Source organism: Phoenix dactylifera, chromosome 13 (genome assembly GCF_051530095.1).
Source record: "Phoenix dactylifera cultivar Ajwa chromosome 13, Ajwa_hap1_PhDact_Kaust_v1.1, whole genome shotgun sequence".
Classification (NCBI taxonomy): domain Eukaryota; kingdom Viridiplantae; phylum Streptophyta; class Magnoliopsida; order Arecales; family Arecaceae; genus Phoenix; species Phoenix dactylifera.
This window is the reverse complement of record NC_143202.1, coordinates 21,613,783-21,631,192: the sequence shown is the minus strand read 5'-3', so window position 1 is coordinate 21,631,192 and position 17,410 is coordinate 21,613,783. Positions and strand designations below refer to the sequence as shown.

The following is a 17,410-nucleotide window of genomic DNA, read 5'->3' as shown; positions in this document are numbered from 1 at the left end:
TATTATTATATATTATATTATCAATATAACTATTATTATTATGATAATATAATATTATGAAAGTTAATATATTATACTATGCTTATAATATATTATATAATAATTCTTATAATATGTTATATTATGATTATGTATTACTACAATAATATAATATATTGTACTATTATAATATAATAATATGACATAATATGTTATTAATTTATTATTATATTATATTATATTTAGTATAACAATATATTATGATAAGATAAGATATAATATAAGATTTAATCATAAAATTTGTTGGTGGGTATTTTGGCCATCAAAAAATTTTATTAAAATAAAAATAGTTTGCCAATATTGGCCAAAAAGTATTTTGGGAAGAAGCTCCAAAATAAAATTTTTTCCAAGTAGATCTTTTTAGCTTTCCAACAAAGCCAAAATAGATTTCTGATTTTTTTTAATCAAATACTAGGATACTATCCAAAAATATTTTTGAAAGAACAAAAAGTATTTTCTGTCCTCTAAAAATTTTGCCAAAATGGGGCTTAGTTTGTAATTTTTTCTTGCTTTATCTAAGAAAAACCCAGAATCTTTTCCGAAAGCGGGTTTCAATTTGTCCTGAGTCCGGATCTCAATCTTGCCTTACAACCAATTGGGGAAAATTAATGGCGGTGGAGAAGCGTTTTAAGAGAGAAGAAAACAAACGTCTCTTACCTGGCGTCACGAATTTAAACGCCCACGTATTTATTTTCTTTTCTCAGGTTTAAGACCGTTAGAGGCTTAGGTTTTTCTTTTATTTAGAAAATGACTGTTCTTTCATTCTCTTTTATTTAAAAAAATAATTTTCCTTCTTACGGCCCAAATTTAAAAGTAATTTTTATTTTTATTTTTTATCCAAATTTCTATTTTTTTCCCCTAAAAACTCATGTTAGATGAGTTAAAAATCTAGCAAGAATTAGGAATCTATTTTTAACTAATTATTTAATATTATATCTTTATTTTCTTTACGAAATTTGAATCCCAGGGAACTAAGAAAGTCTAGTGGCTTTAGAAAATTTCACCTTTAAATAGGCTTTGGTTGTATACTTTTGATACCAAATAATCATCAATAAACGTTTCAAGTTTTTCTTCAATTTTTTAATTGGAGGGGTTCCTTGCTTGCTACAATGTGAGACCGTGATTGCGTGAGAGGTAGCCGAAGAGGTCAAAGGTGCATTTGTGGCTAAGAAAGCAAACAATAACATTTTTCGGCTAAGAGCACTTGTGCATGCGATAATATCATTCTTTCGGATTTTCTTGCGGCTAACTGGCCCCTCACTATTGGCATCGCGCAGATAGTCCAAGTTTCTGCCATCTTGGAGATGCGGGCAAGAAAGCTAGGGAGTTCTCGAAGCATGAGGCGGCTTGGACCGAGTTGAAGGAAACCATAATAGAGTTCTAGGAAGAATTGACCTCAAAATCTCTAATGTAAATTTTATTCTAGGGGTGGCACTGATTCGCACCGTTTAATGTTTCTGGACCGCCTTCAAGAGAGGAATCTATTGCTAAGGTTTGGAGTAGATGGGTTGGGGCAGGAGAGGCAGGTCTTGACTGTTTAGACCCAACAAAGTGAGTAGCAGTTGTAGGTTAGCCTACAGGTCCCGAAATCGAAACCTAGCCCTCATATTATTTATAATAACTCAAGACCTTATCCAAAAAAAGCTAGCTGGAATATTTTTTTTGAATTTCTTAACTCTATATAAACATCCAAGATTTTTCCAGCAAATAACTGATACACGTTCGTATACGTCCTCACAGTTTGAGAGAGAGAGAGGAGGAGGAGGAAGGCGCATAGTGTGTGTGAGAGGGGGGGGGGGGGGGGGGGGGGGGGAGGCCGTTAGCATTGAGTGCATAGCATTGAGTGCATGAGAGAGAGAGAGAGAAAGAGAAGGGGGGCGAAGTCGAGATAGCATCATGAGGATATAGTTTGGCAGAAGGCAATTCATGGTTTTAGCTGCTCATCTCTACCAGCTCTAACCAAACTACTTGAGGGGAAGAATCAAAGCACAGCCCGAGAAAGTACCGACCAGGTGGTAGGGTCATTGGGGTGTAGGAGACGGTGCGTGAATCAGCCATTTTGAGGAGAAGATGGTGAATGAGAGGAGATAGGGACCACCTGGACAATTGTACCCTCACAATTTCTTTGCAGCATCTTCACTGAAAATGTTAGCACTCTACTAGTTAACATATATTGAAATCTAAAACTTCATCAAAAAACCTAAAATTTAATAATGGACAACCTAAAATTTTATAATGGAAAACATTCTAAATGCTCCATTCAAAATATTTGATCATGTGAGCTAGCTTTTGCTGAACAGATCTCAGGCCCAGTCCAATTTCTTTACTTTAACATTGTCAAATTGCCTAAGTGAAGCTAGTAGGCATTGAACACCCTTATGCCTAGGCAAGCGCTATGCAGCTGCCTAAGGAGGATTGTGCTCAATGATATAGATAAATAAGCATATTTATATATCATATATGCACTCATATTTCATCAATATATGATATCATAAAACATTTTTTTACGCTTAAAAGTCCAAAGATCAAAATCCACGATAAAAAGATGAAGGAAATAGCACTGCTACAAGCTATAGGGCAATAGCATAGCAGCCAACGCTCAGCAAGGAGGAGCAAGCAGAACAGAGGCTAGCAAACAAGACAATGGAGGAAACATCAAAGCAGGGGAAGCATGGCCAGATGAAAAAGAAGCAATAGTAGAAGAGGAGGAGGAGGCAGAGGAGATGATGATGAGAAGAAAGATGATCATGACATGATGATGAGGAGGAGAAAGAATATAACTGAGAAAGAAGGAAAAAAGTGAAAAGGCGTATGCCTTTAACAACACTGTGATCCTTCTGAATCTCCTAAACACAATGACGACCATCATTAGAAGTTTTAAGTCCTGCCACTTACTGAGACAAGAAAAATAAAATAGAAAGGTCAAATAGATAATTTATCTTACTTAAAACCTACTTGAAATAATTAATCCACAAATTTGCTCCTTAATGCTCCACGTAGACTAGCCAAGAGATAATGAAAAATATACAAAATAGACAGAAATGTCATATAAACATCACATCACTTGTCTGACCCAATGACTCCTCGCATCTAATTTTTTGTAAGATTTAGAACAGCTACAAAAATAATTAAAAATATATTAGGAGTTTCTTAATATAAAGAAGATCTTTAGTAGCCCCTCTAGAATTCTAATCACATATATTCTCCCAGTTCATTGCCCTTTCATGCAAGCACGGTATGCCTCCTTTATGAATGCCCCCTCCATTCTTACAGAGCATGACCACACAATTATGTTATATTTCTGCAAATCATAACTACTTATTTACCTAATCATTACTGTGGCATATTCATTTTCAACTTTATTCTTTGAATTTTCATCACACAGTAACTGTAGTGTGAAGTCTCTTGTCTTTGTTGAGCTCAACTTTCATAAAGGCACTGTTACCATTGCCAAACATTCCAAGCAACATTATCAACACATTGCCCAAAACAACAACCATGGTAAGCGCAGTATGTAAAAGTTGAACACCAGTGCAAACCTATCACCATAAGGGACCCCAATTTCTCCAAATATAGTTCACAGTTATGCTGTCCTAAATGTAGGTTTTTTAACACCATCAACTTGACCATTTTACATGCCTTTTCCCCCCAGTGCCAATAGAATGAACTCTCTGAGTTATATGGTAGTTTTCTTCTGCATCTATAAGAGCCACAAGGGCCACCAGTATTTTGACCTGGATCCCAAATCAAGATAGCATAATTAGGCTCCATTCTAATCTCAGCAAAATCCAACCATCACACCTATGTGTAACACCTTCCAGAATCAAAATTGTCGCATGATAAAATGCAAATCGACATGAAATGATGTAAATATGCTGTCAATGAATGCCGACCAATTTCATCTCCCTGCTATGACAAGAGGGGAACTGCATAAAAGGAACATCAGCTTATTAAGCCGACTTAATATTTGGTTCTGCAACCAAGTAATTCAACATGCTTCTTTGCAGCTTGAAAGGAGTAATTCCAGTTGCTTGTGTGAATTTGAGATCCCACAATAGGATGCTGATTCTAGGTAGAATAGGTTCCAAAATTGTGCTATTCTACTAGGCTAGGTCAACATTTTTCCAATAAAAAGGAAACAGCAGCAAATACCAATACCAAATATAGATTTAGATCAATTCAGGTGGAATCAATCAAGATACGAGATAAATGATGCACAGAAAATGGTTCTCTTATTTGTCTTCGATTATCAGCTGAATCATTGACGGACAAAAACAGTAACTTCTAAAAGAAAGCATGAGTAAAGAAGAATGCTTCCGGAAAGACCTTAAAGTTACATCAAAATTTTCACAAAATGTCATCCTTCATCTAATAATTTCATGTTTCATATGTACCAAAAACAAAATCCATTTCATCAATCAAACAAAAATAGTCCTAAGATGACTTCACTCAAAAGGCAGCCTAAATACTTCTGGAACATTCTATAATAACTGTAGAGACAAGCAAGAGAAAATAAGCTTCATTCTTGTATTCATAATCTGTATAAACAACTCTCGGACAATTTACCCTGCAAATGTTAAGTGCACATTAGCAAGGGAAAGCACTTAGATTTTTCATCTAATGGCTTTCGTCGAGACTATGTGCACAGTTTAGAGTAAGTAAAAAAGTTCTTAGAGGAGATATGTAATAGAACGGGACATTTAAAGAGTCAAGATTGAAACAAAAGGGCCCAATTTTAGATGTCATTGTGAATGCTAAAAAGTTTCTTTCTGCATTATTCTCCAACATCTTACATGAAGGTGTGACAATTGACAACAGAGATGCTAGGACGAAGGACGACAAACATCTAACATTATTCACAAGATTTCTGCATAAGCAGTTAATATGAATGTTTCAAAATATTTAAAACAATAAATATAAGATGAAACCAACAATAAAACACAATTGATGGATGGTGACAAGAGACCAAAAATATTTGGGCACATGACTGTCAAGCTAACCTTTTGGGAGACAAGGAATTCCGGTCGGGCCCTCATCAATCTAAAACTGTTTACCAACAAAGAAATTACATTATGGAATAAATAAACCAGTAGTAGCAACTAAATAAGTGAAAATTGCAGTCAATGACACCTGTAGATCAGTTATAGCAAGATAGAAATTTTGTTAAGATCTATGATCTTAAGAAACCTGAAAGAAGCTGAAATCCACAAGAAATCCAAATACGCAAGTAATAAAAGTAAAAATATTTGAGAACATGACGGTGATGTAAACATTAAGCATCGAAACAAGAATTCTTGCCAACACCCTATGCCCCCACCCCCAACACTACCCCCACAACCTGTCCGCATAGGCAATAACATAGGCAATAAACAAAACTATAAATATATTGGAAGGCATCTAGAAGAAGTTGAAACCAACAAGAAATCCAACTAATCAAAAGGGTTGAAGAGTGCAAATATGAGCACATGACTGTGAAGTAAAATATTAGGCTCTGCAACAACAATTCTGAGGAAGCCGCCATCAATGTACGGCCAGTTACCAACATACAGATTATCATATGATGGAATACGGAAGTTAGTACCAGATTTCCAACTTAATGTCAGTGCACTGATACTAAAAGACCAGCTGTTAAAAGTTAGAAGCTTTCTATGATGCTAAAATGGTATGACATTCTGGAAAAGGTGGGCAAAACAGAAGAACACACTATTATCAAAGAATCCTCCGGGCACTCCCTTTGCCTCCCCCTCCACCCCCCATCCCCAACAAAAATAACAAAATAAATAAAGGAATCAAACATGCCATTTAAAAAGCAACAAGCATCAATACTTAGTAAGATGACAGACTAATAAGTTTCTACAAGGAATTATTAGTTCTTTGGTTTTTTTTTTTTTAATGTAAACTAGAAAATTAGAAGCTTTCTATGATCCTAAAATGGTATTACATGCTGGAAAATGTGGGCTAAACAGTAGAACACAGTATTATGGAAGAATCCTCTGGACACTCCCTTTGCCTCCCCCACCCCCTCCCCAAACAAACAAATAAATAAATAAATAAAGGAACTGAACATGCCATTTAAAAAGTACGAAGCATCAATACTAAGTAAGATGACAGACAAATAAGTTTCCATAATGAATTATTAGTTCTTTGTTTTTTTTTTAATGTAAACTAGATTGTTTGACAATAGCAATAAAGACATCCATGCCTGGAACCACATATTGAAAAAGGAAAAAACAGAATAATCTTGATGAACAGGACACCAACAATCTTTTATTGTAAGACAGTATGTAGACATATATCAGAATTTGTAGCGCTCAAATACGAAAAATGCATCAATATAGGAGGGAAAGCAGAATGTCAAGCATACTTTCCTAAGTACTAATAATTTTTAATTATTAATTCAATGGCATTCAACAGGTTAGGATTCATAGGATAACAACATAATTAAAATAATCTGATAACAACATCGATAACAACATAATTTGACAAGATCGATACCTTTCATAGTAGATAACTCAACAGCCATAATGGCTATAATTTATCATCAAGTCTACCAGGCAATAAGGTAAAAGAAAAGGCATTGAAACTGTACTGCTTATACAAGTGAAAGCACCTTGAGATCGAAGCATGAATAGTACCTTCATATCGAAGCATGATTTTCATAAACTAACCTAGTGCATTCATAAAAGCAACAATCTACTATTGTCTAGGAACTACCTCTACTGAAAATCTTTCATCCAAAACAATAATCATAATGAAATAACACAGTTCTATTGCTTCAAGTTTCTAGCCACAAGGACTGAACAATACTGCAAAAAGAAAAGCAAAACTGGAAATATATCACAAATGCAGGTCTTTGGCTATCTTTGATTTAAAAATGGCAGACTTACTAACTGAACAGCAGTACAATTGAGTCGAGCAGCCCCTCTCATCCAACTAGCTGGAAAGAAAGCAATAGATTAAGGAGGAACACAGGAATAAGAGATAATCGTATCCATTACTCAATAATGGACTGAATGACGCCGGCCCCGACAGTCTTGCCACCCTCCCTGATGGCAAAGCGCATACCCTGCTCACAAGCAACAGGCATGATAAGCTCCACAACCATCTTGACACGGTCTCCGGGCATGACCATCTTCGACTCCTCGTCCTTATCATTCATAATGGTCGTGACCTTGCCGGTAACATCAGTAGTCCGCATGTAAAATTGGGGCCGGTACCCAGGGAAGAACGGCGAGTGCCGGCCACCCTCCTCCTTCTTGAGCACATACACAATAGCTGTGAACTTGGTATGCGGCGTAATGGTGCCGGGCTTGGCTAGCACCATTCCACGCTGGATGTCAACCTTCTGGATACCTCTGAGGAGGAGCCCCACATTGTCGCCGGCCAAAGCATCATCAAGAGTCTTCTGGAACATCTCCACACCGGTGACAGTGGTGGTGCGGGTATCCCTGAGGCCGACAATCTCGACGGTATCGCCGATCTTGATCGTGCCACGCTCGACACGGCCAGTGGCGACTGTCCCACGACCAGTGATGGAGAATACATCTTCGATGGCGAGGAGGAAGGGGAGATCGGTCTGGCGCTGGGGGATGGGGATGTAGTTGTCGACGGCATCCATGAGCTCATAAATCTTGTCGACCCAGGGGTTTTCGCCACGCTTCATGTTGGGGTTGGCCATGAGGGCTTCAAGGGCGAGGAGGGCAGAGCCGGAGATGATGGGGACGTCATCACCGGGGAATTCATAGGAGGTGAGGAGCTCCCGGACCTCGAGCTCGACGAGCTGAAGAAGCTCCTCGTCGTCGACCTGGTCCTGCTTATTGAGGAAGACCACCATGTTGGGGACGCCCACCTGCTTGGCTAAGAGGATGTGTTCTTTGGTCTGAGGCATGGGGCCGTCGGCGCCGGAGACGACAAGGATGGCGCCGTCCATCTGGGCGGCGCCGGTGATCATGTTCTTGACGTAGTCGGCGTGGCCGGGGCAGTCGACGTGGGCGTAGTGGCGGGAGGCGGTCTCGTACTCGACGGTGGCGGTGTTGATGGTGATGCCGCGGGCGCGCTCCTCGGGGGCGGCGTCGATCTCGTCGTACTTCTTGGGGGCGCTGTTGCCGTGGGAGGCGAGGGCCATGGTGAGGGCAGCGGTCAGGGTGGTCTTTCCGTGGTCGACGTGCCCGATGGTGCCGATGTTGACGTGGGGCTTCTTCCGCTCGAACTTGCCGCGGGCGGCGCGGACAACGTGCAGGCCACCACCACGGCGGGGCGGGAGGCTGGTTGCGGGCCTCCGGGAGACGGAGATGGAGATGTTGTGGGTGCCAGAAAGAGACCAGGAAGAGGACAATAAAGAAGAGGTGTTAGTCTGAGGAGGCTTAGGGGAAGAGGAGGGGAGGAGGGGCTTGGAGGTGGCGGCGGCCGCAGCTCCGGCGGCTATCATGGTGATGGAGGCCATAGGGGCAGAGCCGCAGAGAGAAGATGGGGTTTGGGACAAGGAGGAAGGGGGAAAGGGGAGGAGAGCCTTATCTACTATCTACGGTCTTGATGTGGGCTGAGGAGGGCCTCTTGTCTTGGGTCCATGAAATGAACCCTGAATGCCTCTGGCGCTGCAAGGCTCCAATGAGGCGTTTGGAGCCTTTCTCAAGTTCTTCAGTGTAGGACTGTCACAAAATGTTGGTGGATTGTAACATAAAAAAAAGAAAATGTTGGTAGTAACTTGTGACCATTGAAATTTTGGTGGGTTTTAACTAAGGAACGCGTCCACATGAAATGGTTGATGAGAAAAATCTTGGCATTTGGTCCTCATTTAGCAAGTAAAATGTTGAGAAAATTGCGACATACATTATTTTTCTTTTTTTCAAAAAGAAAGAGATAATATTGTTCGGATAAATTTTAGATAATAACTCTAGGAGTTGGGTACATTTACTAAATCATGATCTAGCATACAAAGGATGAATTTTTTTTTATTATTATATGATAATATTTTAGAGGCATTTCATTTGCATATAGACCCTCCTCAATATGAGAAATTATATGAATATCCTTATAAAGTTGTTATATATGTGTATACGCCTGTAAATTTTTCTTTTTTACACGTCTACTTGTCAAGGGTATTTCAATCATTTCAATTTTAAATCTCTCGTATTTTAATTGTGTTAGATGGTATGGTACATATGCAATATACATACATACATACATACATACATACATACATATATATATATATGTGTGTGTGTGTGTGTGTGTATGTGTGTATGTATGTATGTATATGTGTATGTGTATATGCATGTGTGTGTGTATATATATATATATGTATATATATACGTATATGTATGTATATGTATGTATATGTATAAGTATGTATATGTATATGTATACGTATATGTGTATATATATATATATATATATGTATATATATGTGTATATATATACATATATATACACCTATATATATATACACACATATATGTGTGTATATATATATATATATATATATATGTGTATATATATATACATATATATATATATATATATATATATATATATGTATATATATATATATACACACACATATATATACATACATGCACAATAAATATTTATGAGGATATACATATAAATATTAATTTATGAAGGGTATTCATGCAAATTTAAATATTACAAAGGTATTCATGCAAAAAAATTTATAAATATTTTATAAGTTTTTGATTAGGCACTCTTTAGATCCAAAATATGGGCTGATATGATTTATAGATGGGGTAAAGCAAGATAACGCGTGGTACAAAGGTTAAAGACTTTATGGTTTGAATATTAGATTGATTGGATATTGGCATGCGATGATTTAAACAAGAGAAATATACAAACTAACATTGAGAGTTTATTTATCAACTCAAATACAAATATATAAAATCTAATGTTCAAAATTTCTTTACCTGATAGAATTGTAACTATCTATCATGTTATGACGGCCAACTATGACAAGGTTTTTAAAGAACTTATTATGCCATTATAAAAGTTTTTATAACAGCTTCTTAAAAAATCATTATTAACCGGTATAAAAGTTACAACAACCACGTCTCAAAAAAAGCAACTTTCAAATTTTTAATATTAAATTTTTAACAAGTAAATTAGTGTCATTATTCATATTATAATGGTTTTTTATTCATATTGTACTGATCCATGATGAAAAACAGCACCCCTTATATTTTCTACATTATTAGCCTGATACGAGGGGCTGAATTATTATACTAATTGTTACAATCATAGTTGGCGGAATTGTCCGAATCGGCTTACTAGGAGGATTCTGCCAAGCAAACCGAAACATCGGATGTGAAGACCTCCATACTGGAGATTTTGGGGGTGGAAGAGCAGGAGGGTATGTTGAGGTATTTGGGAGTGCCGATCTCAGGGCAGCGTCTACGTAGCAGTGATTGCTCTTCCCTGGAGATCGGTATCAGGCACAGGTTGGAGGGGTGGCAGATACATTCACTTTCTATGATGGGCAGGATTATCTTGGTACGGTCAGTTCTCTCCTCGATCCCGATTTACCTATTATCTACCTCTTTTATACCGGTGGCGACAGTGAGGAATATTGAGCAGATCTTCAGAAACTTTATTTGGGGGAGGAACGGAGGCGGAAGGGGCATCCATCTCATGGCATGGGAGGTGGTATGTCAGCCGACGAGATTTGGTGGCTTGGGGTTGCAGTCCTTGGTGGCGAGACGGGAGGTCCTAGCGGCACGGCACGCCGCTAGAGTTGTGTTAGAGCCTGATAGCATGTGGGCCTCATTGATGAGGGCCAAGTATGGTGGTCTAGTGCCTGGGCCCGTACGGGGCGTCGCCACTCACCGATCTGGAGGGAGATTTGCGCTAGAGCAGGGTTGGTGCTTCCCGCGATTAGATGGGCTATTGGTGATGGGCGATCCATTGATGTGTTAGAGGATCGCTGGGTGACGGAGCAGCCTATGAGTAGACTACCGGTCATGGTGGATACGTCGAGGTTAGTCGGTCTCAGGGTCAGAGATTTGATGGAGCCCGGAGGGGGGCGTTGGAGGGTTGAGTTGATTAGAGAGGCTTTTGGGGAGCAGTTGGCAGAGATGATCTTGGCTCTACCTATTCCTGCCCGGGAGGGGTCGGATAGACTAGTCTGGATGCCGACAGGGCGATCGCAGGTGCGAGCCAGGGATATTTCCATGTTGTTGAGCCGAGAGCCAGCCCGACAGATAGATGGAGGATGGATTTGGAGGATGCAGATTCACCCGCGTGTCGCGCTCTTCATATGGAAGGTGGCATGGGGTTGCCTACCGACCAGGAGCGTGTTAGCACGGCGTGGGGTGAGGATTACTCAGTGTTGTGAGGAGTGCACGGAGACTGTGGAGACGATTGATCATGTTATCCTGCAGTGCCCCAGAGCTAGGGGAATCTGGAGCCGATCACCATCTTTGCTGCCCTACTCAGTCGAGTCGACACAGGATTGGATTCATTGGTTGAGAGTTTTCATGCGGAGGCCCAGTACTGTTGAGGCCGGGATCCAGTGGGCTTATTTGGCCCATTCTATCTGGTTGGACAGGAATGCTGGTATCTTTGAGGGCAGACGGTTACCCCCGAGGGTGGTGGTGGACAGAGCTATGCGGCTTGCCAGGGAGGCTACCACTACTATCGTTAGGTCTTCTTCTGAGATGGCCAGGGACACCTGAGGTACTCTTTCCGCTGTCACAGCGCCCAGGTTCGTCCTAGTTTCTTGGGTACCCCCACCCCTTGGTCATCTCAAAATGAATTTTGATGGTAGTATGTCGGTGGACGGGGTGTCTGGAGGAGTTGGTTTTATCATCAGAGACCACCTGGGTGGTCTGATAGCTGCTGGTGGCCGCTGTGCGCCGGGACTCACCGCTGTCGGTGCGGAGCTGCAGGCAGCCTGGGAGGGGATATCCTATGCGAGGCGGGTACTTCGTGCTGAGCATATATGCCTTGAGGAGGACTCCTCTGTGGTGATAGAGTGGATTCGGGGAGTGGACAGATATGGTGATGGGCACCCTCTCATTAGTGAGATTCGGAGATTGGCGCAGGAGTCGAGTGATTTCCGGGCGTTACATGTTTTCCGGGAGGCAAACAGTGCAGCAGACTGGGTTGCCTCTTTTGTTGCCCGGCATTCTGGAGAGGTCACATGGACATCTATAGGAGATATTCCTCCTACCCTGTATGCTTTACTTTCTTTTGATATGGCTGGATGTACTCAAGTTAGAGCTATATGAAATGCCGCTTTTATCAAAAAAAAAAAGGGGGAGAAGAAGAAAAAAAGCGGAAAAGAGATAGAAAAAGTGTTGCCCAGATAGACAACCCAAGAGGGGGGGGGTGAATTGGGTTTTAAAATAATTTGAATAATTAAAACGATGTGGTTGACTAATTAAAAACTATTGCAAGTTATTTAATTAATGCTAAGTGCTGTGAGTGATGTGAGGGGAAGAAGAAGAGAGACAATCCAACACAAACACAAGGTTTTATACTGGTTCGGAGCTAACCCTTGCTCCTACGTCCACTCCCCAAGTCTCACTTGGGAATTCACTATAACCCCCTTGGATTACAGCCGGTTGTTTTCCAAGCTCACAACCAAACTTGTTGTTTTACGAGCTCACAACGAACTCGGTCGGTTTTCCCAGGCTCACCGACTAGAACTGCCCCGATTGTTTTCCCGGGATCACAATCAAACCCTTACACACGTTGGTTTTAACTCGGCTCACCAACCAACCTCAATCCCCTTGATTCAATCCCCGATTGAACCAAGTAAATACAAGTTGTAGAAAGAAAACAGAAAATGAGCTTCTCAAAAAGCAGATGAAAACAATATGAACAATAAATGAAGTTAAGAAGCCTCAAACGCTTTTAGATTGGAGATGAGGAATGGCTTCTTAAACTTCTGGTCTCCTCTTGAAAGAGTAGTCGACTTGAATGCAAGAGAAGGAGGCTTTAATTGCTGGGAAGATGTAGTTGGAAGCAGTAAATGCAGATCTTCCTCTTTTTCGTTGAAGAGCACGTTGCAGAGCTTGAATGCTTGATTAGTTGGAGTGGAATGGTTGTTCTCTGCCTTGCTACAGTCCTCTGTGGCTATTTAAGCCAACCCCCACGGAAACTAGCCGTTAGAGTGCTTTTTCTGCCCGTTCTGAATACTCTGCGCAGCCTGACAATATGACCGTTGGTGGGTTGGAGTCGACTCGCGCGATCAGGAGTCGACTCGGCTGTAGCGGGAGTCGACTCAAGCTTTTCCGGAGTCGACTCGGCAACTGTTCCAAATTTGAATTAAAGTTGCCTTCACGACTGGGAGTCGACTCGTCTTGACCTGGAGTCGACTCGTCAACTTCTGGAGCTGACTTGGCAATTTTGGAGTCGGCTCATCCACTGAAGTCCGTGGATCCAATTTTGAATTTTGTCCACTCGAGTCGACTCGACTGTCCTGGGAGTCGACTCGAATCTCAGTTTCCGAAAGATGGTCTTCTGCCTTTTGACGTGAAGCTGTCTTGGAGTCGACTCGAGCTGTCTGGGAGTCGACTCGAATCTCAGAGGCAGAAACTTGGTTTTCTGTCTGTCTTGGGGTCGCGGTGTCTTGAAGTCGACTCGCGTATTGCGGGAGTCGACTCGAATCTCAGAGTCCATAAAATGCTCTCTGACTTTTTCTTTGTGTACCGCTAAGAGTCAACTCTTGCTTTCTCTGGAGTCGACTTGCCACCTATCGGAGTCGACTCGCGTTCCACTGGAGTCGACTCGAATCTCAGACCCGAAAACTGTTCTCTGACTTTTCTGCCTGTGACTGCTTGGAGTCGACTCTTACTTCCTTGGAGTCGACTCGGTGAACATCGGAGTCGACTCGCGCACTTCGGGAGTCGACTCGCTGACAGGTTCTGAGTTGAAGCTTCCTGTCCTTCTGTCTGTTCTCAGTCGGAGTCGACTCGTACTTATCTGGAGTCGACTCGAGCTCGTGCCAGTGAACTTGATACGCTTGGAGTCGACTCGTGATACTCGGGAGTCGACTCGAGTCTCAGACATTGGTTCAAACAGACTCCTTAACTTATCCAAAAATTATGAACCAAGCCTTGGGACACTTAGACAGGATTTTCACTGAAACACTCAATTGAATTCATTAGTAATCAAAAGATATACTCAAATGCTTTGAGCTCATCAAAATCAAATGGGGTTTTAATCAATCACTCCACAATCTCCCCCTTTTTGATGATGACAAAACTTTGAGTATATGTAAAATGAATTGCTCAATAAATAATGAAATAAAATCCATAAATGAATTCAAATGTCTGGATTCAATTTATCCAAGCTTGAAAGGAGTGAAACAATAAATTTCGGAGTTAAAGCTCCCCCTTTCATTTGGAATTATATAAGCCTTCATATTATGCAATCAATTGTTTGGCTTATATGTCATTAATGATTTAGTTTGATTAAAATTCAGATTCTCCCCCTCAACATATGCATTCAACTATGTTTTGATTCTCTGAATTTCCTTTTAATGCTTTGAAGTTTTTGAACTGAATTTTTTGTATTTAGAGGGAAAATCTATCAATTTGTTCTTGTGTAGGATTCAGCTAATCTCCGAATATCCTTTGAATAGATTCTGGAGATTACTCCATTAGGAGCCCCAAAAGAGAGATAATGAGCCTCGAGGTACCGAATCCACTTAGAACAAATTTGTGTGTTTTTAAGAGTTTTATGTTTTTATTGATTTCCATTGATTTCTTTTACATATTTCGCCCCTTTTACATACTTTATACATATTTCTCCCTTTTTTTTTACATATTTTATTTCTCCCCCTTTTTGTCATCATATCAAAAAGGAGGTAATCACACACAATCAATGGCACAACCAATCATCAAATGGCACATAATTGAAGATAAAATGTCTACTCATTGTATTGATATGAATGTGAATACATGTGAGAATACAATAAGTAAAGTAAAACAAGACAAAACACAAAAACATCTATGGCCTCCTCGAGGATGAGGCACCTCCTCTCGAGGATGTGGGTCCTCCTCTCGTGGATGTGGCTCTCCTCTCAATCGGCTCTGCTCCATGAGGAGGGTGACTGCATCTGTAACATGGCCAAGCTGCGTGATAATAGACGTAGTGGCTCTGCTATGTGTAGTGGAGAGCTCAGTCACCGACGTCTGAAGCCCAGTCACCGATGTCTGAAGTGCGTCCAGCTTGTCGATGAGTACATTCGACAAGCGCTCGGCCCCCTCGGTGGTGGTTTGCATGTCACGACCTATGTCCTCTCGCATCTGTCGAGTGGTGCTCGTGACCTCACTCATGCTGTGGAACTGGGCCTGGACCAAACTCCGGACATTGTAGATCTCTTCCCGTACATGAGCCGTCATGTCAGTCACGGCTGTCAAGGAAGGGACCAACTGAGAAGATACGGGTGCAGGAGTGGGAGCAGGCACCGCACCTCGGAGCTCCCGAAGCAGCTCATCCCTCACATCTCTGACTATCTCCTGTCGCAGCTCCCGGAGCTGCTCAGGATCAATCCGGACCTCCATGGATGGTGGAGCCGAGGAGGAAGGTCCGGCGGAGGTGGTAGGAGCAGGAGGAGTGGATGGAAGGTCTGGATGGTCTGGAAGGTCTGGGTAGTCTGAATCGGGCTCAGGACTGGGTGAAGGTCTGGTGGTCTGAGCGGTGAGGGTAGACTTCCTAACCCATACCCCCTCTCTCTTCCGAAACCCCATCCTGTGTAGGATCCCCGCACGCGTGCGATCAGTCCATCGCAAAGCGCGAAAGGGCTCCCCCTCAGGAATGGGAACCTCGTACTCCCTAAAAAGAAGGGTGAAAATCATGCCGTATGGGAGGGTGAGCCTAGGTCTATCTAGGGGCTCACACATATACCTATAGATGAGCTTAGGGAAGTTGATTGGGGTGTCCTGAAGGATATAGAACATAAGAGCTAGGTCTCTCTCATTTACAAAATCAAATCTCCCTGTCTTAGGGAAGATGGATCTAGACAAAATACTCAAGAGGATCCGCACCTCAATCGGTAGTGAGCTCGCGGATACCTCGTCTAGAGGTGACTGGGGTGGATGTCCTAGAACGGCCGTAAGGGCCTCAACCCTATCCTCAGGGTGTGCGGGAGCCACCCCTGCTAATGGAAGGTGGAGGATGTGGGCAATAAGATCCTCCGTGACACGCAAAGGGACACCGGCTACTGTGCCCTCGATACCTCCATCTCCCCGATGGACGGTACCATAGAACTCTCTAATAAGGCCCGGGTATGTGGGGAGGTCCAGTGTAAGGAAGTACTCTAGGCCCTGGGCCCTAAGTCTATCACCTATGGTGAACCCTTCCCGGGAGAGGAAGTCGAAATCGACATACCTCCCGGTGGAGACGACCTTCCCGGCCAATGGCCTCGCGGGAACCGCCCTAGGCGGGGAACGAGCCGGAGGTGGTTGCCTCGCGGGATCGTGCCGCGCCTTGGAGCGCCGCTTGGGACCGGCCTCGGGTCGGGACCTCTTCCTAACTACGGTCTTACGCGGCATTTTGACCTAAACTGAGAGGAAAAACCTAGAGGACGGTGAAGGACCGACGGAAAAGACTCGGAACCGACCGGGCATGACCTAGGAAGGGAGGAGAACTCAATATCCGGCGAAGAATCGACGGGAAAATGGCTTGCAGACGATCGGGGACGACCTAGGAGTCGGCTCTAGGGCTTTTTGAACAGTGGCGGCTTGAAAGAAAAGTGTTTTCGAAACGACAAATCTAGGGTTAAAAAGTCGGATCCCGACTGCGAGTCGACTCCACTGAGTCGCGAGTCGACTCGACCTCGAGTCGACTCCAGAATATGCGCGAGTCGACTCTCCTTATGCGCCTGTGGACCTCGAGTTGACTCCCGACAGTATGCGAGTCGACTCCCCCTCTGCTGCCATCTTTGCGAGTCGACTCCCGCCAATGCGCGAGTCGACTCCCCCTTAGGAGCCGGCTCTGAAACTTACTCGAGTCGTCTCTAACTTTGGCACGCACCTAAAACTCATGCTATAATCGTGCCGAATGACGGAAAATCACTTAATTAAGATCTGATTTGATGATCATTGGAAAGAAACTCTATTTTTAACCACATTGTAATCATCAAAATCAATGTATCTAGTGGAACCACTAGGATGGATCAATCACTCCTAATCCCCTCCTAAGCACACTAAACCTCTCTTCACTTAGGGGTTTTGTAAAAATATCTGCTAATTGATTATCAGTACAAACAAATTAGAGTGTCACATCACCATTCAATACATGATCTCTTATGAAGTGATGTCTTATCTCAATGTGTTTAGTTCTTGAATGTTGAATTGGATTTTTAGTTAGGTTTATGGCACTTGTATTATCACAATTAATGGGAATTTTA

The 17,410-nt window shown here is 42.1% G+C and overlaps 1 protein-coding gene across 4 annotated transcripts; it reads right to left on the bottom strand.

The window, feature by feature from the left end:
- Nucleotides 1–3,428: 3,428 nt before the first annotated feature.
- LOC103722824 (elongation factor Tu, chloroplastic-like) lies at nucleotides 3,429–8,637 on the bottom strand. 4 transcript variants are annotated; one of them, XM_008813517.5, is made up of 3 exons: nucleotides 6,927–8,637; nucleotides 5,040–5,085; nucleotides 3,429–3,773 (listed from the first exon to the last, which is right to left on the bottom strand). In XM_008813517.5, exon 1 carries the CDS (start codon nucleotides 8,480–8,482, stop codon nucleotides 7,034–7,036), a length of 1,449 nt encoding a protein of 482 aa, XP_008811739.2. In that variant the 5' UTR covers nucleotides 8,483–8,637; the 3' UTR covers nucleotides 3,429–3,773; nucleotides 5,040–5,085; nucleotides 6,927–7,033. The 4 variants fall into 4 exon arrangements, with proteins under 4 accessions (XP_008811739.2, XP_026655662.2, XP_088566201.1 ...); XM_088710075.1 differs by lacking the exon at nucleotides 3,429–3,773 and adding an exon at nucleotides 4,384–4,606 and having other exon boundaries at nucleotides 6,927–8,590; XM_026799861.3 differs by lacking the exon at nucleotides 5,040–5,085 and having other exon boundaries at nucleotides 3,465–3,773; nucleotides 6,927–8,590.
- Nucleotides 8,638–17,410: the final 8,773 nt, after the last annotated feature.

Coding starts and splice junctions, on each gene's coding strand:
- LOC103722824 (XM_008813517.5), bottom strand. CDS start 8,482: ATGGCCTCCATCACCATGATAGCCGCCGGAGCTGCGGCCGCCGCCACC.